Source organism: Cynocephalus volans, chromosome 10 (assembly GCF_027409185.1).
Source record: "Cynocephalus volans isolate mCynVol1 chromosome 10, mCynVol1.pri, whole genome shotgun sequence".
NCBI classification, from domain to species: domain Eukaryota; kingdom Metazoa; phylum Chordata; class Mammalia; order Dermoptera; family Cynocephalidae; genus Cynocephalus; species Cynocephalus volans.
Window position 1 is genome coordinate 26,769,862 of NC_084469.1, and position 24,099 is coordinate 26,793,960.

The window sequence follows — 24,099 nt, forward strand, 5'->3', positions numbered from 1 at the left end:
GCGGGCGCGCGTCCCTGCGGCGACGGCGTCCCCGGGCCCGCGCCCGGTGCGCCCCCGTGCCCGCTGCGGCCGCCGGCTCCTCCGCCGAGCGGCGTCTTTGTGTGCGGGGGTGTGGGAGGCGAGGCGCGACTCCGCGCCGCCCGCCAAGTGCCCGCTCCCTCCCCGGGCGGGTGGGGGCCTCTCCGCGCCGCCCGCCGCCGCCGCCGCCGCCGCCGCCGCCTCGCGAGGACGCCCGCCGCCCGCGCCGCCCGCGCCGCCCGCTCCGCCCGCTCCGCGCCGGGCGCGCCGCCCCCGCCCGCCGCCGCCGCCGGGGCTCGCACATGCCGGAGCCGCAGCCCTGCGAGCAGGCAGCGCCGGCCCCCCGCCCCGCGGCCCCGGGCCCCGGCTCCGGCGCCGTCCCTCCTCCCGGGCCGGGCGCCGCGGCCCCGGCATGAGGAGCGGGCGATGATCCCCGCCAACGCCTCCGCCAGGAAGGGGCCCGAGGGCAAGTACCCGCTACACTACCTCGTGTGGCACAACCGCCACCGCGAGCTGGAGAAGGAGGTCCGCGCCGGCCAGGTAAGAGCGCCGTCGGGGGCGCCGCGGGGACCCCAGGCGGGCACGCCCGTCCGGCGTGGGGAGGGGGCGCGGCGCGAGCTGTCCCGCCTCCCCGGCGAGTTTGCAGCGCTTCTTTGTTTGCAACCGCGGCTTTTGTGCTTGTTGACCGGGAGAGAGGGTGATGGGAGCGGCCCCCGCCCGCTCCCCTCCGGCCGGGACGGGCGGCCCACACGTGTTCCGGACCCTCCCAGATGGGGGTAGGGGACACTGTGCCCCTCCTCCGCTGGGGCAGTGCGGGCTGCGGGGAGGGGCTGCCGGCTCGGTGTGTGCTGCATGTGGTGGGAGAGGCCGCCTCACTCCGTCGAGCGGCGACACCTCCCGCGTGAGTGTGCGGAGGTGGGGAAGGCCTGCGTGGGGAGGGGGCCACAGGTGAGGGATCCGGGAATAGGCTGTGTGACGCTCCCAGGCACCCCCGCCCCACCCAGTGCCCCCTCCTCTCCTGGTGAGCGCTTTCTCTCTTCGCTCTGACTGGGCAGAGCCCCTGGAGCCCTCAGACTCCAGCCCCGGCTTCAGGAACCGGGAGTGGAGAAAGACCCTCTCGGGCAGCCCCAAGGGCCTTGTCCAGGTGCTGAAAGGCGCTCTCCTACCCTGTGGTGCTGGGGCCTGGCTTCTAGTCGCTGAGGGAGCTAGGGGCACTGGGCACAGGCAGAACTTGAGGTTCTGCACACACAGTGGGCTCCTTGGTTCCTGCTAGTCAGTGGGGACAGGTGGGTCAGCTAGCTTTAGGCTGGGCAGTGGCCTCTAAGAAAACAGGAGAAGGGGTAGGGTCTTCTGGCCATTCTTCAGTACAAAGACAGGCACAGGCCACAGATAATCCCCAGCTCTACCCTTGGCACCCAGGCCACAGGTAGGCACTCGTGGCATAGAGGATCCACCCTTTAGGCTGGGCCGCAGGAGCCAGTGCTGGGCCCAGCCTGCTCTGGATTGCCTCAGGGTGACACCTCTAGACTTGGTCTGGGTCTGAGACCCTGGGGCCATGGGCTGTGGGGGGTTACATTCTGAGGGCCACTGCCTGAGTCCCAGGAAGTTCAGTCTGAAGAGCTGTCCAATTCCCAAGGCAAGAGTGGAGATGGAGGGCAGAACATCAGACAGTGAGGGCTCGGGTATGTCTCTGAAGTTCACAGTGGACCCTCCGGGACAGCATGGCATCCAGCTCTGCTTAGTAGTCCCAGTAAATATGGGGCTGACCTGAGCCTGCAAGCCCCTGGGCTGGTCTGGGTGTCCACTTCCTTTCTACCTCTGCTTACACAAGTATTCTCCAAGTTGCTCCTCAGTCTGTGTCTCTATTTATCTGTCACAAGGGAAGTGGTTTGCAGCCAAGAAGCCTGGTAAAGGGTGCGAAGTCAGAGTGCCCTGGGGAAGCAAAGATGAACAAATAAGGCTCCAGCCCCTGCCCTCGAGGAGACTCTGTTCTGATGATGTGTGGGGAGCTAAGACACAGACAGTTCTAAGACACAGTTCAGTCTCTTCTGGCTCTTCTCTGCTTTCCCCTCCTCTGTGAAAGAAGACAAGGCTCTGACAGAGGTTACAGCTCAAGGGATCTAAGTTTGATCTGCAAGGAACTTCCAGAAGGTCCAGGGATTGTTAAGCACAAGGCTAGAGACTGAATCTTCAGAATGCCTCAGTCCCACTCCCTTGCCTGAAGATTGGGGGGTCCTTTTCCTGCAGAGACTGGAGAGAGGCAGATGACATGGAAGAAAAGACTTTTTCACTTAGGCCTCTCTCTGATAGTCCTGAAGTCCGCAGCCATCTTGCTGGGGTAAGATTGGGGTGGGGGCACTGGAGCTGCTGCAGAGAGAGGTGGTTTGGGGCTGCTGAGTATGTTCATCTTCCCCTCCCCTCAGGCTGCCATAGAAACCAGGTACCAGGTTCATCCCTGTCCTGGTCTTGGTGAGTTAATGTCTCTTTGAAATGGATATGGGGGAATATAGGGCACCCGTGGAGGTTAACCCTCGCTCAGCCACAAAGGAGCCAGGCCTGTTCTCTCCTTCTCTCAGAGGTGCCAAGAAGGGGAATGCTGATCAGTCTGTGTGGGAGAGGGCCCTGGCCGTAGGCCAACTCCAGGACTGACCCAGAGTGATGCCTGCATCCAGATGTGCACTGCCTAGTCCTTGGGGCATCAGGCTCTGTTCTGGCAGGAGATGCACCTGGGGCATCCACAAAACATCATGATGAAACCCCTGCCAACCCTTGGCATCCTAGCAGGGGTCCCTGACCTCTGCTCCTCCTGGCACTAGTCGCCACAGAAAACAGCCAGGCTTTCCTCAAGCACTCAGCAGCTGGGTTACCCTGGTCTCCGCTTGGCATAGCTGCCTTTTCTTCACTCCAAGAAAGCCCCGCAGAGGCCCTCCTGTGGGCAGGCTTGGCAATGCCAGCTGGCTGAGGAGGGGGATAGCATGGCAGCCTTCAGAGCAGGTTAATGGGCTTTGCCAGCCCCCTGGTAGCTCTTCCAGGGGCTGGAAGCAGGGAGTACTGGACAGGGAGGAGGTGCTTTGGTGAAGGGAGAGGGCCACGACCACCCCTCACTTGCACCCGGCAGTGCTGTGGCTGCTGGCGCCATGCTTCCTGCCATGCACAGGCCCTGCCAGGCTAGGAGGGGCAGGGGGTATAGGCCAAAAGATATGCCAGTTCCCCCTTTTCGGGCACGGCCCCAAGGTTGGCACAGTCAGCTGAGCATGGCCTTGGTTCTGGAGTCACGAGTCCCTGGTGTTCCCTGGGGGTGGGGAGCAGGGTTAGACCATACAGCTCCCTGGGAGCTCCAGGGCAGTGGGATTCTTCCCCTGGCAACAGGAACTCTGAAGGGGACCACATTGTGGTCCCAGCGAAACATGTTCCATCTTTCTGGGGCTGCCTCTGCCGTCGTCCTCTTTCCTGCTTTCCCCATTTGTCCTTCTGACCTGGTAGATGAGATGGGGTTGTGGGGCCCCAAATGCTCAGACAGAAGATGCCAGTCATCCAGGACCTTGGGGAGCACCTGTTGTCCCTCCCTCCCCCTAAAGTGGGCAGTCCTGAGTGTGGGGCATCACCACATCTGGTGAGCTAGGAAGCTCAGGAGAGGGAGCCACAAACCCCAGAAACCAAAAATCAATGTGTTCTGGGATGAGAGGGAGGGGTTGCATGCGGTGCGATGGAAAGGGCGGAGGGAGCATTAGCTGGGTGCTGCCCCCACCCGCCCGCTCGCCTGTAGCCTCCTGCTCAGCTTGGGGAAGCATCCTGCCTCCCTCCCCCTGAGGGAACTCCAGCATACTTGTCCCCACAGACACATACTTGTCCCATACCAGACTCTGGCTGTCTTCCTGGCGGCTGCGAAGGGGCTGAGCAGGCAAGGCCCCACGCACGCTCTGGTCCCTCACCCTGCTTCTCTGGCACCCATGTTCAGTCTATAGGTTTGGTGTGTGCTTTTAAGATTTCACTTGACAAAAGGATTCTGCTAATGCTAAGGAGTTTAAAAAATACCCTGGTGCATGTGGGTGTGAGGGATATTCATGTGTAGATATGCTGGCAACCAACATGTGTGTTACACATGAGTAGACTCTTGCAGTGTCAGAGGTCAGCTGGGCATGCATGTGCTTGCATGCTTAAGGATGCACATGTACTGGGTATGTGCAGGCAGAAGTACATGTGAGTGTGCACCCTTATGGTACCCTGTGCACACTAGCATGGACGTGTGTGTGCATGCACACAGGGAGCCCCAGCTCCTAAGCTCCAGAGACCCCAGCTCTGACTCCAGCTGAGGCCTGCTGGGGTGTGGAGTCTCTGTTCTCTTGGTGGGGACAGCTGAGTGTTGGGTTTCAGGGGAAACCTTTTCTTTCCAGCAATTAAATAGCTGTAGGCCTTTGCTGAGGAGGTTAATGAATTCTGCCACCTGGGCTCAGGGCAAGGTGCCACTTGCACTACAGGCCCTGTTCTGGCCAGGTGAAAGAGCTTCTTTGGGGCTTGGCTGGTATAGGGGGGTCCACGTTGGCCCTGGAAAACAGCAGTGCCCTAGGGAGGGCTGTTCGGGAGCACTCCTGGGAAGTGGGGGTGGTGAGGTCCCCTGGGCAGTGCCAGCCTCTCTTTGAAGCCTGGAGCTGAGACACCTGAGGGGGGGAGTGGCAGGCAGCTTGTGGAGCTCTGGGGCCGGGCAGGGTGCCCTGCCAGCTCCCTGGGGCCTTGTTAGCAGCAGCAGCGGCAGCTGGGGCAGTCCCATGGGTAGGCCTCCTCCTGACTTCCTTAGCCAGCTCCAAAGCTGAGGATCTTCTACCACTCCCACCCCAGGCTCTGACCTTCACTCAGGTTGGGACCTGGGGGCCCAGACCAACCATGATACTCAAAGAGTAAGTAGGGGTTCCCCTTCTCTGTGGGGAGCCGATGCAGGAGCAGCAGGGGACCCCTCACATCTCCAAGCCACAGCTCAGAGGTGCAAAGGGCCAGTCATACTTTTTTTTTTTTGAGGTTTCTACTATACTTAAAAATGAAGAAATGCCAACACAGGGTTATAAAAGTTATATAAATAATTTAAATTATTTAAAATGTTTTATTTTTGACAAGGGAGTTCATTCTCAAGTTTTAAAATATTAACTGTTGCTAGAAGGCTTATAATGAAGAGCAGCATTCCTCACTCTACCCTCCACCTCCCCAACTCATTCCCTGGAGGCGACCCCTTTGAACTCTTTGGGCTCTTTCTTTTGTTGTTTACACAATATACTTCTGCACCTATTTCTTGGTGTATCCATTTTACACTTCATTACCTTCCCCTCTGCACATCCCCTCAATATAGTCATCTATGAATTTGATTAAGAGATACTTATTAAGCACCAGTTATGTGCCAGGTGCTGCCCAGGGGCTGGGGAGCTAGCAGTGAACAGAACAGAGAGGGACCCTGCCTTGTAAGGCTTATGTTATAGGTGAATGTAATAATGAAAAAATAAACAAGCAATTGGATGTTAGAGAACTAAAGCAGGATAAGGAGCAATAGACAGATAAATAGCAACTGTCATCTCAGATGGGTTTTCAGAGCATGCTTTTCTAAGGAGGTGACATTGAGTGGCAACATGAATGAACTGAGGGGGAGAGCTTTGTGGCTCTCTAGAGCATCCAGGAGAAGATTGTTCCAGGGAAGGCCAGTGGCAGGAGTGGAGGAGGGAGAACACTTGAGTTCCACGAGAAGCCCAGGGCCGTGGGCTTCTGTGCTAACCTGATGGGAAGCCACGGGAAGGTTTTGAGCTCGAGAGTGTCAGGACCTGAGTAACATTTCAAAGGGTCACTTTCGTTGCCATGGTGTGTTTAGAACAGACCTCAGGAGTCCAGAGAGGAATAAAGAGACCAGGGAGTCCACCAGGTGAGATGCTGTGACAAGGATGGTAGCTTGAAGGTGGTGAAAACTGAGAGGACTCTAGATCTATTTTCTTTTTTTGTTTATTTTTCTGTTTCTTTGGTGGCTGACCAGTATGGGGATCTGAATCCTTGACCTTGGTGTTCTAGATCTATCTTGAAGGTAGAGTCTACAGGTTTTGCTGATGGATTAGATATGGAGAGTGAGGGAAAGAGAAGAGATAAAGACAAGTTCCAAAGTTTTTTTTTTTTTTTTTTTTTTTTTTACCTGAAAATGGAGTGAATTGAGATACTGTTTACTGTGATGGGAGAATTGGGGCAGGTGCAGCTGTCCAGGAATGAAGAAAGCAAGGAGAGGTGAAGAAAGTCACTTGTGGAGTGAAGAAGGCAAGGGAAAGAGCAGGAGAAGTCGTGGGAAGCTAGGGTGTCCCATTTGTTTCATGACTTCAATGATCTTTTCACATTTTCCTGAGGATTTAAGGAATCCATTTCCCCCTCAAAAAGTTTTCTTTGCTTCCCTGCATCGACAGAGTTTCCTCTGAGTTTTTAGCATCTAGTTGTATGTTTTGGTTTATTTTATGTTGGAAGCTTTTCTTAAGTGTCCAGTTTCCCCGGGCTATTGGGGCATATTTAAGAATGGGCATGTGGAATTTACTGATGTATGGACACCACTGTGAGATGATTGGGTGACAAGACGTTCTGCTCATTGTAACACCCCAAATGTCTGTGTTCAGAGATCTTTGGGGCCTTTAGTCTCTCCAAGGAAGAATTCTCAAAGCTCCTGCTTGGATAGAGGTGGTGGTGTTGCAGTCTGGCTGCCAGTGGTTCAGGATCCAAGGCAGGGAAGGAACTGGGGTTTCACTTGTTGTCAGTTTCAGCCTTGTGACCTCATCCGTGGCAGTGGCCAATGTCCCTGAGTTCAGCACATCTCATGCCCATTATAGTGAATGAACCCCTGGCGTCCTGCAGTGAGTAAGTGGGGGGCATCTCCCAGCTTTATGAGGTTGGAGAGGAGACTAGGGAGTTCTAAATTGTAGCCAGCGCCCCTGTATTCAGCTCTGAACTTCATCCCCACTTCTGCCATTCCCAGTGCCTGCAGGTCCTGCACCTTTTGGGGCTGCTGGGGGTGACCTGGCTTGCTACTCAAGGGGATCCGCTCTGTGACTGTTGGGTTCCAGCTTCCTCCGCTCCCTCCGTTGGTTGTGATGCCTCAGCCACTTTCCGTGTTCTAAAGTTGTGTTGAAATTTCTCATCTCCTGACATCTCTTCTCTTTATTCTTGTGGGTTTTATTTTTATTTTTATTTTGCTTAAAGGAAAATATTTATTAGTAAATTTTCAATTATGTGGAGACAAATAACTCAGTTTGTTATGTTTAGCTTAGCTTTTTCTCATTTTTTCTTCTGTTTACCTTTTTTTTTTTTTTAAACTTTTATTTTGTCGATATACATTGTGGCTGATTATTGCTCCCCATCACCAAAACCTCCCTCCCTCTTGCCTCTCCTCCCTCCCCCGCCAACAATGTCCTTTCTGTTTGCTTGTTGTATCAACTTCAAGTAATTGTGGTTGTTATATCTTCTTCCCTCCCCACCGGTTTTGTGTGTGTGTGTGTGTCTGTGTGTGTGTGAATTTATATATTAATTTTTAACTCCCACCAATAAGTGAGAACATGTGGTATTTCTCTTTCTGTGCCTGACTCGTTTCACTTAATATAATTCTCTCAAGGTCCATCCATGTTGTTGCAAATGGCAGCATTTCATTCGTTTTTATAGCTGAGTAGTATTCCATTGTGTAGATGTACCACATTTTCCGTATCCACTCATCCGATGATGGACATTTGGGCTGGTTCCAACTCTTGGCTATTGTAAAGAGTGCTGCGATGAACATTGGGGAACAGGTATGCCTTCGACTTGATGATTTCCATTCCTCTGGGTATATTCCCAACAGTGGGATAGCTGAGTCATATGGTAGATCTATCTGCAATTGTTTGAGGAACCTCCATACCATTTTCCATAGAGGCTGCACCATTTTGCAGTCCCACCAACAATGTATGAGAGTTCCTTTTTCTCCGCAACCTCGCCAGCATTTATCGTTCAGAGTCTTTTGGATTTTAGCCATCCTAACTGGGGTTAGATGGTATCTCAGTGTAGTTTTGATTTGCATTTCCCGGATGGTGAGTGATGTTGAGCATTTTTTCATATGTCTGTTGGCCATTTGTATATCTTCCTTAGAGAAATGCCTACTTAGCTCTTTTGCCCATTTTTTAATTGGGTTGCTTGTTTTTTTCTTGTAAAGTTGTTTGAGTTCCTTATATATTCTGGATATTAATCCTTTGTCAGATGTATATTTTGCAAATATTTTCTCCCACTCTGTTGGTTGTCTTTTAACTCTGTTAATTGTTTCTTTTGCTGTGCAGAAGCTTTTTAGTTTGATATAATCCCATTTGTTTATTTTTCCTTTGGTTGCCCGTGCTTTTGGGTCGTATTCATGAAGTCTGTGTCCAGTCCTATTTCCTGAATGTTTCTCCTATGTTTTCTTTAAGAAGTTTTATTGTTTCAGGGTGTATATTTAAATCCTTAATCCATTTTGAGTTGATTTTAGTATATGGTGAGAGGTATGGGTCTAGTTTCATTCTCCTGCATATGGATATCCAGTTATCCCAGCACTATTTGCTGAAGAGGCAGTCCCTTCCCCAGTGAATAGGCTTGGTGCCTTTGTCCGAGATCAGATGGCAGTAAGTGTGTGGGTTGATTTCTTGATTCTCTATTCTATCCCATTGATCAGTGTGTCTGTTTTTATGCCAGTACCATACTGTTTTGGTTATTATAGCTTTGTAGTATAGCTTAAAGTCGGGTAGTGTTATGCCTCCAGCTTTATTTCTTTTGCTCAGCATTGCTTTGGCTAGGCATGGTCTTTTATTATTCCATATAAATGTCTGGATAGTTTTTTCCATTTCTGAGAAAAATGTCTTTGGAATTTTGATGGGGATTGCATTGAATTTGTATATCACTTTGGGTAGTATGGACATTTTCACTATGTTGATTCTTCCAATCCAAGAGCATGGGATATCTTTCCATCTTCTTATATCCTCTCTAATTTCTCTCAGCAGTGGTTTGTAGTTCTCATTATAGAGATTTTTCACATCCTTGGTTAACTCAATTCCTAAGTATTTTATTTTTTTGGTGGCTATTGTAAATGGGCAGGCTTTCTTGATTTCTCTTTCTGCATGTTCACTATTGGAGAAAAGAAATGCTACTGATTTTTGTGTGTTGATTTTATATCCTGCTACTGTGCTGAAATCATTTATCAATTCCAAGAGTTTTTTTGTAGAGGTTTTAGGCTGTTCGATATATAGGATCATGTCATCTGCAAACAGGGACAGTTTGACTTCCTCTTTTCCAATCTGGATGCCCTTTATTTCCTTCTCTTCTCTGATTGCTCTGGCTAGTACTTCCAACACTATGTTGAATAGGAGTGGTGAGAGTGGGCATCCTTGTCTAGTTCCTGTTCTTAAAGGACAAGCTTTCAGCTTTTCCCCATTCAGGATGATATTGGCAGTGGGTTTGTCATATATGGCTTTAATTATGTTGAGATACTTTCCCTCTATACCTAACTTATAGAGGGCCTTTGTCATGAATGAGTGCTGAATTTTATCAAATGCTTTTTCAGCATCTATAGAGATGATAATATGGTCCTTGTATTTGACTTTATTAATATGGTGTATCACATTTATTGATTTGCGTATGTTGAACCAACCTTGCATCCCAGGGATGAATCCCACTTGATCGTGGTGAATAATTTTACGTATGTGTTGCTGTATTCTGTTTGCTAGTATTTTAGTGAGAATTTTTGCATCTATATTCATCAAGGATATCGGCCTGTAGTTTTCTTTTTTGGTTATATATTTACCTGGTTTTGGTATCAGGATGATGTTTGCTTCATAGAATGAGTTTGGGAGATTTGCGTCTGTTTCAATCTTTTGGAATAGTTTGTAAAGAATCAGTGTCAATTCCTCTTTGAATGTTTGGTAAAATTCTGCTGTGAATCCATCTGGTCCTGGGCTTTTCTTTGTTGGGAGCCTTCTGATAACAGCTTCAATCTCCTTTATTGTTATTGGTCTGTTCAAATTTTCTACATCTTCATGGTTCAGTTTTGGGAGCTTGTGTGTGTCCAGAAATTTATCCATTTCCTCCAGATTTTCAAATTTGTTGGCGTATAGTTGTTTATAGTAGTCTCGAATGATTCCTTGTATTTCAGATGAATCAGTTGTAATATCGCCTTTTTCATTCCTAATTTTTGTTATTTGAGTCTTCTCTCTTCTTTTTTTTGTTAGCCATGCTAATGGTTTGTCAATTTTATTTATCTTTTCAAAAAACCAACTTTTTGATTCGTTGATCTTTTGAATTGTTTTTTGGTTTTCAATTTCATTCAGTTCTGCTCTGATCTTAATGATTTCTTTCCGTCTGCTAACTTTAGGTTTGGATTGTTCTTGTTTTTCTAGTTCTTTAAGGTGAAGTGTTAGGTTGTTCACTTGCCATCTTTCCATTCTTCTGAAGTGAGCGTTTAATGCAATAAATTTCCCCCTCAATACTGCTTTTGCAGTATCCCACAGGTTTTGGTATGATGTATCATTGTTTTCATTAGTTTCAATAAATTTTTTGATTTCCTGCTTGATTTCTTCTTGGACCCATTTGTCATTAAGTAGAATGCTGTTTAATTTCCATGTGTTTGTATAGTTTCCAGAGTTTCATTTGTTATTAATTTCTAGTTTTAATCCATTGTGGTCTGAGAAAATACATGGGATAATTCCAATGCTTTTGAATTTACTGAGACTTGATTTGTGACCTAATATGTGATCTATCCTGTAGAATGATCCATGTGCTGATGAGAAGAATGAATATTCTGAGGTTTTTGGATGGAATGTTCTGTAGATATGTGCCAATTCCAATTGGTCTAGAGTCTTGTTTAGATCTTGTGTTCCTCTACTGATACTTTGCCCAGATGATCTGTCTAATATTGACAGTGGGGTGTTCAGGTCCCCTGCTATTATGGTATTAGTGTCTATTTCCTTCTTTAGGTCTAATAGAGTTTGTTTTATAAATCTGGCTGCTCCAACATTGGGTGCGTACATATTTAGGATTGTTATGTCTTCTTGATGGATCAGTCCTTTTATCATTAAGTAGTGTCCCTCATTGTCTCTTTTTATGGTTTTTAGTTTAAAGTCTATTTTGTCAGATATAAGAATAGCTACTCCAGCTCGTTTTTCTTTTCTGTTTGCATGGTAAATCTTTTTCCATCCTTTCACTCTTGGTCTATGTGAGTCTTTATGGGTGAGGTGGGTCTCTTGTAGGCAGCATATAGTTGGGTCCTCCTTTTTAATCCAGTCAACCAGTCTGTGTCTTTTGATTGGGGAATTTAAGCCTTTTACATTAAGAGTTGTTATTGAAAGGTGTTGATTTATTGCTAGCATTTTATTGGTTGTTTGGTTGTCTTAGGTGTCTTTTGTTCCTTGCTTTCTGATTTACTGTTTGGTTTCTGTGTTTGTTGTTTCCTTAGGCTGTAGATAGAGTTTTTGTTTGTTTGTTTTCTCTTCATGAATGCCATTTTTATTATACTAGTGGGTTTTGATTTTTCTTGGGTTTTTATGGCAGTGGTACTTATTTTTCAGGAACCAAACCCAGTACTCCCTTAAGGATTTCTTGTAAGGGTGGTCATGTGGTAGTGAACTCCCGCAGTTTTTGTTTGTCTGAGAAATATGCCCTTCATTTCGGAAGGATAGCCTTGCAGGGGGTAGAGTATTCTTGGCTGGCATTCTTTGTCTTTTAGTATTTTGAATATATCATCCCATTCCTTTCTAGCTTTTAGGGTTTGTGCTGAAAAGTCTGATGTTAGCCTGATTGGGGCTCCCTTATAGGTGATTTGACGCTTCTCTCTTGCAGCTTTTAAGATTCTCTCTTTGTCTCTGAGTTTTGCCAATTTGACTATGACATGTCTTGGAGAAGGCCTTTTTGGGTTGAATACGTTTGGAGATCGTTGAGCTTCCTGGATCTGAAGATCTGTGATTTTTCCTATACCTGGGAAGTTTTCTGCCACTATTTTGTTGAATATGTTTTCAATGGAATCTCCATTTTCCTCCCCTTCTGGAATACCCATGACTCGGATATTTGATCGCTTAAGGTTGTCTGATATCTCTCTCAGATTTTCTTCAATGTCCTTGATTCTTTTTTCATTCTTTTTGTCTGCTTGTGTTATTTCAAACAGCCCATCTTCAAGTTCAGAGGTTCTCTCTTCAACTTCTGCAAGCCTGCTGGTTAAACTCTCCATTGTGTTTTTTATTTCGCTGAATAACTTCTTCAGTTCAGCAAGTTCTGCTACATTTTTTTTCAGGACATTGATTTCCTTGTACATTTCCTCTTTCAGGTCCTGTATACTTTTCCTTGTTTCATCATGATGTCTAGCTGAGTTTTCTTGTATCTCATTCAGTTTCCTTAGAATTATCACTCGGAATTCCTTGTCAGTCATTTCAAGGGCTTCTTGTTCTATAGGGTCTAGAGTTTGAGATTTATTAACTTTTGGTGGTGTACTTTCTTGATTTTTTGTATTTCTGGTATCTTTTTTTTTATGTTTATTCATTGTGGCAGGGGGTTTCACAGTCCACCGGTTTGAGACTATTGACTAACTAAGATGTTGCTGTGGTTGCCAATTTGGTATGGCTACCTCCGTGACTGCTCAGTTGGCCTTTAGTGCCTTGTGTGTGTGGTTGCCTCGGGTCTTGGGCCTCTCCGGGGAGCCACTTCTCTGGTCAGCCTTGGGCTCTGCTGGGCTGCTGGATCACGGGGCGGTACTGCAGGGTGTGTGGTCTCTGCTGAGCTTCACTTCCCATGCAGGACTTCTCCCTGTTCTGTGCGCTCTGGCCCGGGCTGTTGGATCGTGCAGTGGCGACCCCACAGGGTGTGTGGTTTCTGTCGAGTCTCCGCCTCCCTAGCCAGACGTCTCCCCGCTCTGTGTGCACTTGGCTGGGCTGGGACGTGTCTTTTGCAGTCCTTGTCTATCAGCTGGGCCTTCAAGACCCTGCTCGGCACTGCCTTGCCCAGGAAGTCTACCAGGTTTCTGCTAGGCGCAGACGACCGGTTGCTCTGGGTGCCTTTGTAGCACTGTGTAGATCTTTCTCGGGACTTATCACCTTCCTCCTGGTATCGCGGTTATTTGTGTACTTGTCTTATCTCCCACACCAAAGTGTGAGCTCCTTGGGGGAGGAGCCTGCAGCACACAGTTCACCTTTGATTCCCACTGGCACGGACCGAGTCCGGTGCCCATCTGCATTCAGCTCTCCAGCAAGTTCAAGCGAACTCGGGAACTCTCCGACCACACTATTCCTAACCAGAAATCGGTTAGGCGTTTTTCCGAACTGGTGGCCACAGAGATGGTATCTGCCTCCCGGTAACAGGAAGTTTACCGGGGGCCGGAGCCCAGGGTTTGGTGGAGTGACAGTTGGCCCAGCCTGTATTTCCTTGCCCTCCTGACGCTGGTCGGGGACGCCCCATGCCACCAGCCCCACCAGAGTACCGTGGAGGGAGTGGGAAGGGAGGCTGGCCCGCAGGCCCTGGGAAGCCCCGCGCCAGGGCAAGGAAGTCGGAAGGCTCAGTGAGGAGCCGAGCCGGGCGAGCAGGACAGGCTTGGTCAAGCCTGGCTGGAGCCACCACCACCTGAGAAAATGGAGGCAGCCCCAGGGCTGGTGAGTGTCCCGGTGGGGTAGGCGGAAGCCGGGCGGGCGTCCACCCCCCGAGCAGGGCCGGGCCGGGGGTCACTCGAAGGGCCGGGCTGTGGGTCACTCACCGGGCTGTGCTGGGCCAGGCGGCTCCCTCTCTGCCTCTGCATTGTCACCGTCCCCGTTCTCAGCCGCCGCCGCCTCGGGCTGCTCACTCAATCCCGCGGCACGGCTCAGGCATTCCCAGGAATCTTCTTTTATGCCGGCCTGAAACCTCGAATCCTGAATAGGGCAGCTGGCCACCTTCAGCGTGGCCCCGGCCTCCGGGATCCTGGCAGCGTCAACAGCAGCCCCGGCGCCGTGTTCCCTGTTTAGAGACTCGCTTTTGCAGCTAAGAAACAGTTCTTTTCCTGCTTCATACTTCAAAGCTGTTGCCTGTAAATGAGGCAGCCTCTCCTGCCAAAGGCAAAGTGGCGGTCAACCCCCACGACCGGCCACCAGCAGCGGTCCTCCCTTAAGAGACAGCAAGAGGAAAGTCCACAAGTTTCCCGGCTGCCTAAGGCCCAGTGGCCGCCTTTTCCACCTCATCTACTCTGCGCCAACCGCCACAGCCACCCTTGTGGGTTTTAAATATTTTATTGACATTCTTATACTTACATATTTAACATTTTTGGCACTCGTCACGCCTTTATATAGATCCAGGTTTCCATCTGGTATCATTTTCTTTCCACCTGAAGAACTCCTTTTAACATTTCCTGCACGTCTGGCAATAAATTCTCATAGCATTTGTTTGTCCATAAAATTCTTTATTTCCACTTCCTTTTTGAAGAATAGTTTCACTGGATATAGACTTCTAGGTTGAAAGGTTTTCTTATTTTGTTTTGTTTTGTTTTCCCCCCAGCACTTTAAAGATTTCATTATATTGTCTTCTGGCTTGCATAGTTTCTGATGAGAAGTGGGTAGTATTTCCAATATTTGTTCTTCCATACATTGAGGGTCTTATTTCTTTGAATGCTTTTAAGATTTTTTTTTTTATCACTAGTTTTCAGCATTTGATTATAATGGGCCTTGGTGTAATTTTCTTTGTGTTTGTCTTGCTAGTTCATTGAGTTTCTTCCTTCTGTGGGTTTATCATTATATTATTTTCCACAATAAATTACCAAAAACTGGATGGGTTATAACAAAAAAAATTTATTGTCAGATTTCTGGAGGCCAGAAGTTTAAACTCAAGGTGTTGGCAGGACTGTACTCTCTCCAAAGGCTCCAGGGGATCGTCCTTTCTCACTTCCTCCAGCTTCTGGTGGCTCTCGGCATCCTTGGCCCATAGCTTCACAAGTCCAGTTTCTGCCTCTGTTCTTCACGTGGCCTTCTCCTCTCTCTGTGTCTTATAAGGATACTTGTCATTGGATTTAGTAGCCACCTGGATAATCCAGGATGACCTCATCTTTTTTTTTTTTTTAAAAGATGACCGGTAAGGGGATCTTAACCCTTGACTTGGTGTTGTCAGCACCACGCTCAGCCAGTGAGCGAACCGGCCATCCATATATGGGATCCGAACCCGGGGCCTTGGTGTTATCAACACCGCACTCTACCGAGTGAGCCACGGGCCGGCCCAGGATGACCTCATCTTGAGATCCTTAACAATTACATCTGCAAAGACCCTTTTTTCAAACAAGTTCTCCTTCACAGGTTCTGGAGGGTTAGGATGTGATGTCATTTTGGGGGGGTGGGGGTGGGGGCACCTCCATTCAACCCACTACAGTAGTTTTTATCAAATTTGGAAACGTTTTTGTCATTATTTCTTTAAATTTATTTTATTTCCCCTGCTCCCTTATCCTGTCCTCTGAGACTCCAATTACACATATGTTAGAATGCTCAATAGTGTCTTACAGATTACTGAGGCTCTTCAACTTTTTTCAGTATTTTTTTTTCTCCTCTTGCTTAGGTTTGGATACTTTTATTACTATGCCATCAAACTTACTGCTGTTTAAATTCTTTACTGTCTAATCTGCTGTTAATTCCACCCAGTGAAATTTTCATTTCATTGTACTTGTTATCTTTAGATGGCCCATTGGGTTCTTTAATTACTTAATTTTATTTTTAAAATCTATTCTTTTTGTTTTTGTTTTATTTGCTTTTTTGCTTGTTTGTTTATTTTTTCTCTTTTCTTCTTTTTGTTCATTTTTTAATTCTTTTTTTTATTTTTAAAAATCTTTTGAAAAAAAAAAAATTTTTTTTTTCTGCACCAGCTGGCTGGTACATGGATCTGAACTCTTGATCTTGGTGTTATAACAACACTTTCTAACCCACTGGACTAACCAGCCAGTCCTTTTACTTCTACATATTTGTGGGGTACAGTGTACTGTTTCAATACATGCATATACTGCACTGGTTCTTTTTTAATGTCTCCCATTTCTTTCCTCATGAATATCTTGTTCATGTTTTTCTTTAAATCCTTGAGCATATTGAGCCGTATATCATCTTTATAGTTTCTGAGTCTATTTTTATTGAATGATTTTTCTACTTATTATGGGTTAAATTTTTCTATTTCTTGGCATATCTAGTGATTTTTAAGTGGATGTTGGACATTGTAAGTATTATGATGTTAAGCTTACCTGGATTTTGTCTTCCTTTAAAGTGTATTAGGCTTGTTCTGACAGACTAAGTAAATTATTTGCAAATGAGTTTGATCCTTCTGAGGCTGATTTTTAATATATTAGGGTGGGTCTAGGTGAGCCTTTTCTCTAGGGATAATTTAGCCCTACTCCTAAGGCATAACTCTTCTGGGGTCTGTATTGAACATACTGGATGATCAACAAAGACTCTGCATTCTATCAGGTTGGAGCTTGAATGTCTCCCTGCCCTCAGTGAGCTCTGAGAATTTATCAGTTAATTGCTTCTTTTTGTCTGGTCTCGTTGTTTCACTATACACATATGAAGTTTAGTATTCAGCAAAGATTCAGAAGCACTCCTATGCAGATTTCTGTAGGTCATTTTTTTTAGCTCACTCCTTTCCAGAACTCTGTCCTGCAACTTCCAGCTGCTTCAGTCTCCCTGGAATACTGACTCTATTTCCTCAACTCAGGGAGACCATCATGCTCTGCTGGGGATTCCCTTCCCTGAATAGCAGCCTAGAATGTTCCTCCAGGCAGAAATCCAGGGAAGTCATAGGGCTCACCTTGTCTGTTTCCCTTTCCTCAGGGATCACAGTCCCAGACTACCTGTTACCTAATGTCTGAAAATAATTATTTCATATATTTTGAAGCAATAGTTTTCTTATTGTTTATGGTGGAAGAGTAATTTCAGGTATCTCATCATGGTTGGGGTGGAAGCCTTTTTCACTGGCATTTTAATGAAGTTTTGGGAAGAAGAGGAGAAATTACATGCATGTTCTCAGTTCACTGTATTTGACTAGAAGTCCTGGACTCCTGAAATGTATACTTTTATCACACAACAAAAACCTCATGCAATGTAATCATGCTATTCACCAAATAATAATAGGATATATACAAAACATTAATGCATAGTGTCCCGCAGGCACAGGACATGGCTTGGAACTTGTACCATGAACATATTCTTTCATTCCTATCAGTGTATTACTGTAACTGTGTACATGATCAGTGATAATGTCAATGATCTAAATTGGTGATCCTAACTTTTTCTTTTTTTTCAAAGCTCCTGCACCACAAGGGAGCCTTTGAACTTTATTTATTTATATGGTCGCTGGCTGGTCTGGCAATCCGAACCCATGACCTTGGCATTACAAGGCTGGGTTCTAACCAGCTGAGCCACCTGGCCAGCCCATTGGTGATCCTTCCTGAAGGTGTGGTCTGGGACCCCTCAGATAGGTCTGTCCTCAGGTGCCCTCCTTGGCCAACAGCCTTTCAGGACCACCTTTCAGCCCCAGGCTTATTCTTTACAGGCAGCCCACTGGGCGTTGGAGGAGGAAATCCAGCCAGGGGACCTAGGTGGACAGGAAGGGAGGAAGGCACTACCTCTGCTAGAGTTATGTCCTACCTTGTCTTATCCCCTTTCCACTCCTCTGACCCCAGCTCATCGTGTCTGTCTTTTATGTTGCCTTGTGGGGTGGGAGAGGCAGGGCAGCCAGGGGGGTGCTACCTGCACAGGGGCTGTTGGGCAGAAGTGACCAGGGGCTCACTTCAGGTTGGCTGCCTCAGAAGTGACCAGGGCTACGTCTTCACCTCCTTCTCCAGGTGGACATTGAGCAGCTGGATCCCCGTGGTCGGACTCCCCTGCACCTGGCCACCACACTGGGTCACCTCGAGTGTGCCCGTGTGCTCCTGGCGCACGGCGCAGACGTGGGCAGGGAAAATCGCAGTGGCTGGACAGGTGGGCCCCCCACTCACCCTGGCCCCACAGCCAGGATTTCCCCATCATCATATACTCACATCTGGTTGGCTGAAGGGTCCTGCCCTGTGATATTGTCCTCCCTTCCCCAGTGCTTCAGGAGGCTGTGAGTACCCGGGACCTGGAGCTGGTGCAGCTGGTGCTGCGGTATCGGGATTACCAGCGGGTAGTGAAGCGGCTGGCGGGCATCCCCGTGCTCCTGGAGAAGCTGCGCAAGGTGAGGCCCAGCCTCCCAGCCTCCCCACTGGAGGGAGCCCCACTGCTGGTGCAGGCTTAGGCACTCTGCTTCTCATCCTCCAGGCCCAGGACTTCTATGTGGAGATGAAATGGGAGTTCACCAGCTGGGGTAAGAGGGCTGGTCGGGGGCCTCTCAGCCCACTGCCACCTCCTCAGCTAGGCCTTTCCAGATCGCCCCACATACTGTCTCGATTCCATTACTGTTTCCTTCACTCTGTAATGATTTGCTTACTTATTTATTACCTGTTACCCCTTGCTAAAATGTAAGCTGCAAGAGGGCAGGAGTCCTGTCTTGTTCAATGTTGTTTTCCCAGTGTCTGGTACCCCATAGTTCAATAAATATTTGTTGAAAATATGAATGAAAGATCGAGTGAATGAATTAACAAATGGTGGAAACTAGGGACTTGGTGACTAAGACCTGCTTGTCCCTGACTTCTGGTTGCTCACATCTGAGTGAGTGTGGCCTATATTTGTCTGGGGGGGTGGTGGTTGGAGGAGGTGATGCTCTCCCACCAATTCCCTCACCCCTTCCTGGCCACACCAGTAACCCTGACCTCACGCCCTGAGCTGGCCCAGGCAATGCCAAGTGACCTCTGACCTCCACTTCTACCCAGTGCCCCTGGTATCCAAGATCTGCCCTAGTGACACCTACAAAGTGTGGAAGAGTGGGCAGAACCTGAGAGTAGACACCACGCTCCTGGGCTTTGACCACATGACATGGCAGCGGGGGAACCGCAGCTTCGTCTTCAGGGGCCAAGGTCAGGCAGGCAGGAGGTAGAGCAGGGTGGGCAGGGTGGGAGACAGCTCCACACCCTCCTCTGACCCCCCATCTATTCTGTGGTTGGCAGACACGAGTGCTGTGGTCATGGAGATTGACCATGACCGCCGGGTGGTGTACACAGAGACGCTTGCGCTGGCCGGGCAGGACCGTGAGCTGCTGCTGGCTGCCGCCCAGCCCACCGAGGAGCAAGTGCTGAGCCGGCTCACTGCACCTGTCGTCACCACACAGCTTGACACCAAGAACATCTCCTTTGAGAGGTGGGTGGGCACAGCCTTGGTCAGCCTGGAGCCAGCCTGGTAGGGTGCCTGCCTCACCTGCACTGCTCTGCCTCCCCAGGAACAAGACTGGTATCCTGGGCTGGCGCAGTGAGAAGACCGAGATGGTGAATGGGTATGAAGCCAAGGTGAGGCTGAAGCTCATGGTGCCAGCCCGGCCACAGTCTTGCCTACAGAAAACTGGGCATGGGGTTCCTGACCACCCTTCACCAGCTTTGGAGGTGCAGAGGCCGTGTGGCATGGAGGGAAGGGCATGAGACTAACAGTCACTGATGAGAATGGCATTTCTTGGGCACTTATATTCACATTCAAGGCACTGTTCTAACATTTTAAATGTATGTGTAGATGTATACACACATGCACACACACAGACTCACTCAGTCCTCACAACAACCCTTTCAGCTAGGTGCTATTGTTATTTCCATTTTACAGATGTTTACTGAGCCCTTTGCATAGTGTCACATTTAATCTTCACAATGACTCCACTAAGTAGGGATGATCAGCTCATTTTATGGTGAGGAAATGGAGGCTTGGACTGGGTCAGTGACCTGTACAAGGTTCCACAGCTGTAAGTGACAGGGCTGGGGTTCAGACCCTGGCCGCCTGACTCTCAAGCCAGGCCTTTACCCCTAAGAAGACTGTGTCTGTCACTCCGTGACCACTGATGAAAGAAGGAAGTAACAAATGCTGCAAGGTTCTGTATGTGTTGTCTCCTCCTGGAAGCCCTCTCTGGCTGTGTAGGCTGAGCTAAGATCTCTGTGTTACCCCACCAGAGCATGTATCACACTGAGTTATAACTGTCCATGTTCTTGTCTCTCCAACTAGACTGTGAGCCTCAGGAGGGCAGGGATCATGACTGGCTTGTTCACCTGTACCCCTGATGCCCACATTAATGCCTGGCACATAAAGGCTCCTCAAAAAATGTTTGTTGAATGAATAAATGACTTCGTATATTTACTTGCCCAAAGGCCTGGAGAATGGAGCAAAGAGCCCCTCTAGGACCCTTTCTTTCTTGCAGGGAGTGTTCAGCATGCTCTAGGGGGCAGGGTGTGGAGGTACCAGAGCTGTCTCTGAATGCTTTTCTCATCTGTCCCCAGGTATATGGGGCATCCAATGTGGAACTCATCACCCGGACCCGGACAGAGCATCTTTCAGAACAGCACAAGGGCAAGGTTAAAGGTAATGACTAAGGCAGAGGCCATGGTGGGAGGTGTTGCAAGACCGGAGGAACCAGCTGCCACTTAAGCATCTCTAATGGCATCCTAGCAAGAGTCATGGTGGTTTATTCAGGAAAATAGATTTCAATTCATGTGCCAAGCCCTAATGATTGGTACTGGCTGCCTAGAGTACTGCTAAGAAGATTCTAAGGTTCATTTGGGCATTTGGGCTCAGTGGAAAGGCATGCTACAATTGCTAATGTCTGCCTTGTATTTGGGAGGGGAGAGAAATGTCGTGGATGCCATTTATTGGCCAGCTTAGTTTAGTGAGACACACCCTAGGTAGAAAGTCAGGAGACCCTGCCACTGACTCTGTGTGCCCATTGATACCACACCTGATTCTCTGGGCATCAGTGACCCTGTATGAAGTGGAAAGACAGAATTTCCACCTCACGGGGGAACGAAGTGAAGTCATTAGTATGGAAACGCCTGAAGGAAAACACACACATATATGCACATGCCTCCAAACTGCTTACCAAAGGTAGAAAGGTTACCATCCAGTGTTACCAACCTGGAAAGCAGCACTTTGGGAAGTTTCTCCTGAGCCCTCGGTCTACTTTTTTTTTTTTTTTTTTTTTTTTTTTGGCGCCAGCCAGTACAGGAATTGAACCCTGGACCTTGGTGTTATCAGCACCACACTCTGGTCTCCTTTTATTCTTACAATAATTTTAAGCTGTGCTTGTAGTGGTACTGGCTTCTGCTCCTTGGAGTCCTCAGTCACCTTCAGATGAAGGTGCCTAGGTATGTGGTATGGGTGAGCAGTCCCACCAACCCAGGACTCAGCCTTCTCCCTAAGCCTTGGATACTGTCACTTCCAAGTGTGGGGGTGCTGCCATGTCTTCTAAGATGCCACATTTCTTGTAGGCTGTAAGACACCTCTGCAGTCCTTCCTGGGAATTGCTGAGCAGCACGGGGGCCCCCAAAATGGGGTGAGTGTGTGCCAGGAGTGCCCCTAAGTGGAGGGGTATGGTAGTGGCTCACGAGGAGGCTTGGGAGGCATCCTGCTTAGCATGGCTTATGTGGACCTACTTTCCACAATGCCGAAGGCCATGTTAGTTCCACATTGTCAGGGGGGACAGTTTGGGGGCCCTGGGGTACCAAATGGCTGGCTTGGCATCAGGGACTGAGAAGGGCTCATGGGTCCCTCCCTGTGTGGTACAGACCCTGATCACTCAGACTCTGAGCCAAGCCAACCCCACTGCCATCACTGCAGAAGAATACTTCAACCCCAACTTTGAGCTTGGCAACCGTGACATGGGCCGCCCCATGGAAATGACCACCAAGACACAGAAGTGAGGCCCCCTGCTAATGCTGGGGAGGGGTGGGCAGAGCTGGGGCTCCAGGAGATGCTGGGAGGCCATGGCTTCCTGCAATTTCCCTCACCCCTTGGGATCTGGGGGGGCAGGTTCAAAGCCAAGCTGTGGCTGTGTGAGGAGCATCCCCTGTCCCTGTGTGAGCAGGTGGCTCCCATCATTGACCTCATGGCCGTCAGCAATGCGCTTTTTGCCAAGCTCCGGGACTTCATCACCCTGCGCTTGCCTCCTGGCTTCCCCGTCAAGATTGGTGAGACCCCCACTTCCCTTTCCCCTCAGCCCCTGGTGGGCAGATGGGCTTCAGATGTGGCAAGGGGCCGGGGCTGGTGTGAGGGGGTGGGTGGCAGCACCTGATGGCTTCTTCATTCTTAGAAATCCCCATCTTCCACGTCCTCAACGCCCGCATCACCTTCGGGAACCTCAATGGCTGTGACGAGCCGGTGCCGTCGGTGCGAGGCAGCCCGAGCAGCGAGACCCCTTCTCCAGGCAGCGATTCCTCCAGTGTCAGCAGCTCCAGTTCCACGAGTGAGGCTCCCCACTCCGCCCCCAGCAACCCCCCGCCCCCGTCTTCCCTCTCGGCCCCTCGGAGCCCGCCTTCCCCAGCAGATCACATGCCCCACCCCCGCCTGACACCCAGCCCCGCGCCCCCAGCCTCGTGCCGCGGCTGCGAGATCTCCCCTGCGTTGTTCGAGGCCCCACGTGGCTACAGCGTGCTAGGTGGCCAGCGAGAGGCGGCAACCCGTGACGACGATGATGACTTGTTGCAGTTTGCCATCCAGCAGAGCCTGCTTGAGGCGGGCAGTGAGTATGACCAGGTGCGTCCCTGCAGCCGCCCCGGGCCACAGGACTGCAGTGCCACCACAGCTCACTGGCCCATGTCCTCCTCCTCCAGGTCACCATCTGGGAGGCGCTAACCAACAGCAAGCCAGGCACCCACCCCATGTCCTACGAGGGTCGTCAACAGGACAGGTCAGTGCCCACTAGGCCGAAGAGGATTTGGAGATGCCTGTCCTCTTCCCACAGCACACGCACACAGTACCCCAGCACCCAGTCACACTGGCCGAGGACACTGCAAACTGAGCCCAGAGAAACCGTGGTGCCCTCAGTAGGGACCCTACCGGCATCAGGATGGATTCTACCACCACCCTTTCCTGGCTCCGGGGTGGGTGGGCAGCGCTCCGGCAGCGAGCAGGGAGCAGGGATCCAGGCTTTCTGGAGTTCAGGCTCTCACCAGACAGGACGTCGGGGCTGAGGTCCTGGAAGATGCCCACATGCTCGGGGCCACCGTGGACGGGGAAGAGAACTTTGGGGATCTGCCACAACTGGGTGGGGGCCAGCGCGGCGAGGCTAGAGGGTGGTGGGTCTGTCCTGCCCCGGGGCCTCCACGCTGTCTCCTGCCCCGCTTATGGGCAGGTGCGCTTGGGGACCCTCGACATATCCTCCCGCCCCCAGGAGCGCCCCGCCCACGCCTCAGCGCCGGCCTGCGCCCCCAGCCTCAGGACCCAGCCCTCTGCCCAACCCGAGCCAGAGTTCCGGCGGCCACGTGTTCCGGAGCTACGACGAACAACTGCGGCTGGCCATGGAGCTCTCGGCGCAGGAACAGGAGGAGAGGCGGCGGCGCGCGCGCCAGGAGGAGGAGGAGCTGGAGCGCATCCTGAGGCTCTCCTTGACCGAGCAGTAGCGCCCCCTGCCGGGCCCCTTGCCCACACCACGTGCGACCATCCCCGGGCCCCCAACGAGGTCCGCCCCAGCCCGCGCGCCTGCCCAGCTGCAGCTGGAGACTGGAGGCACCGCCTCGCGGGTGGAGCAGCGAACCAGGCACGAAACCGGGGAGAGGTTCGGCACCGGCGTGGGGTACCTTTCCAGGCCAGGGCCCTGGAGGCAGCTGGCACGGCCCGGTCCCCCTGCTTTGCTGTATCCTGACCCCCAACCCGCTCGGCTGGGCTGGATCTGTCCAAGGGCGGAGCGAGGTCTTGAAGGGGAGACGAATCCTTAGAGGAGCATTGTCCCCATCCCTTGCTCCTTCTGGCCTGTCCTCCTCTCTGTTCACTGACCCCTTTCCAGGACACTGCCCCTTAAGCCTTGCATCTCCGCTCTTCACCCCTGGGGGGGCAGCTGAGCTTCCCGCGTGCTGTGTCGCTGCTTTGTCCCAGACAAAAACCAGCACGTCAAGGGCCCAGCCCCTCCCCCACCCCGGCATTTCAGCGTCAAGTGCACTTAGCGGGGTGCCCGGCTCCCCCAGCTCCCACACCCGTCCTGAGTCTCAGGGTGGTCCCAGTTTTTCCTCGGGCA

The 24,099-nt window shown here is 50.2% G+C and overlaps 1 protein-coding gene across 1 annotated transcript; it reads left to right on the plus strand.

Moving 5' to 3' along the window:
- Positions 1-365: 365 nt before the first annotated feature.
- ANKRD13B (ankyrin repeat domain 13B) lies at positions 366-23,568 on the plus strand. Its single transcript, XM_063113275.1, has 15 exons — positions 366-558; positions 17,831-17,966; positions 18,077-18,201; positions 18,285-18,330; positions 18,836-18,979; positions 19,070-19,259; positions 19,339-19,405; positions 20,375-20,456; positions 21,359-21,423; positions 21,656-21,786; positions 21,900-22,057; positions 22,180-22,332; positions 22,459-22,622; positions 22,700-22,776; positions 23,260-23,568. The coding sequence occupies exons 1-15, from the start codon at positions 445-447 to the stop codon at positions 23,486-23,488; spliced, it is 1,881 nt and encodes a 626-aa protein (XP_062969345.1). The 5' UTR covers positions 366-444; the 3' UTR covers positions 23,489-23,568.
- The last annotated feature ends 531 nt before the right edge of the window (positions 23,569-24,099 follow it).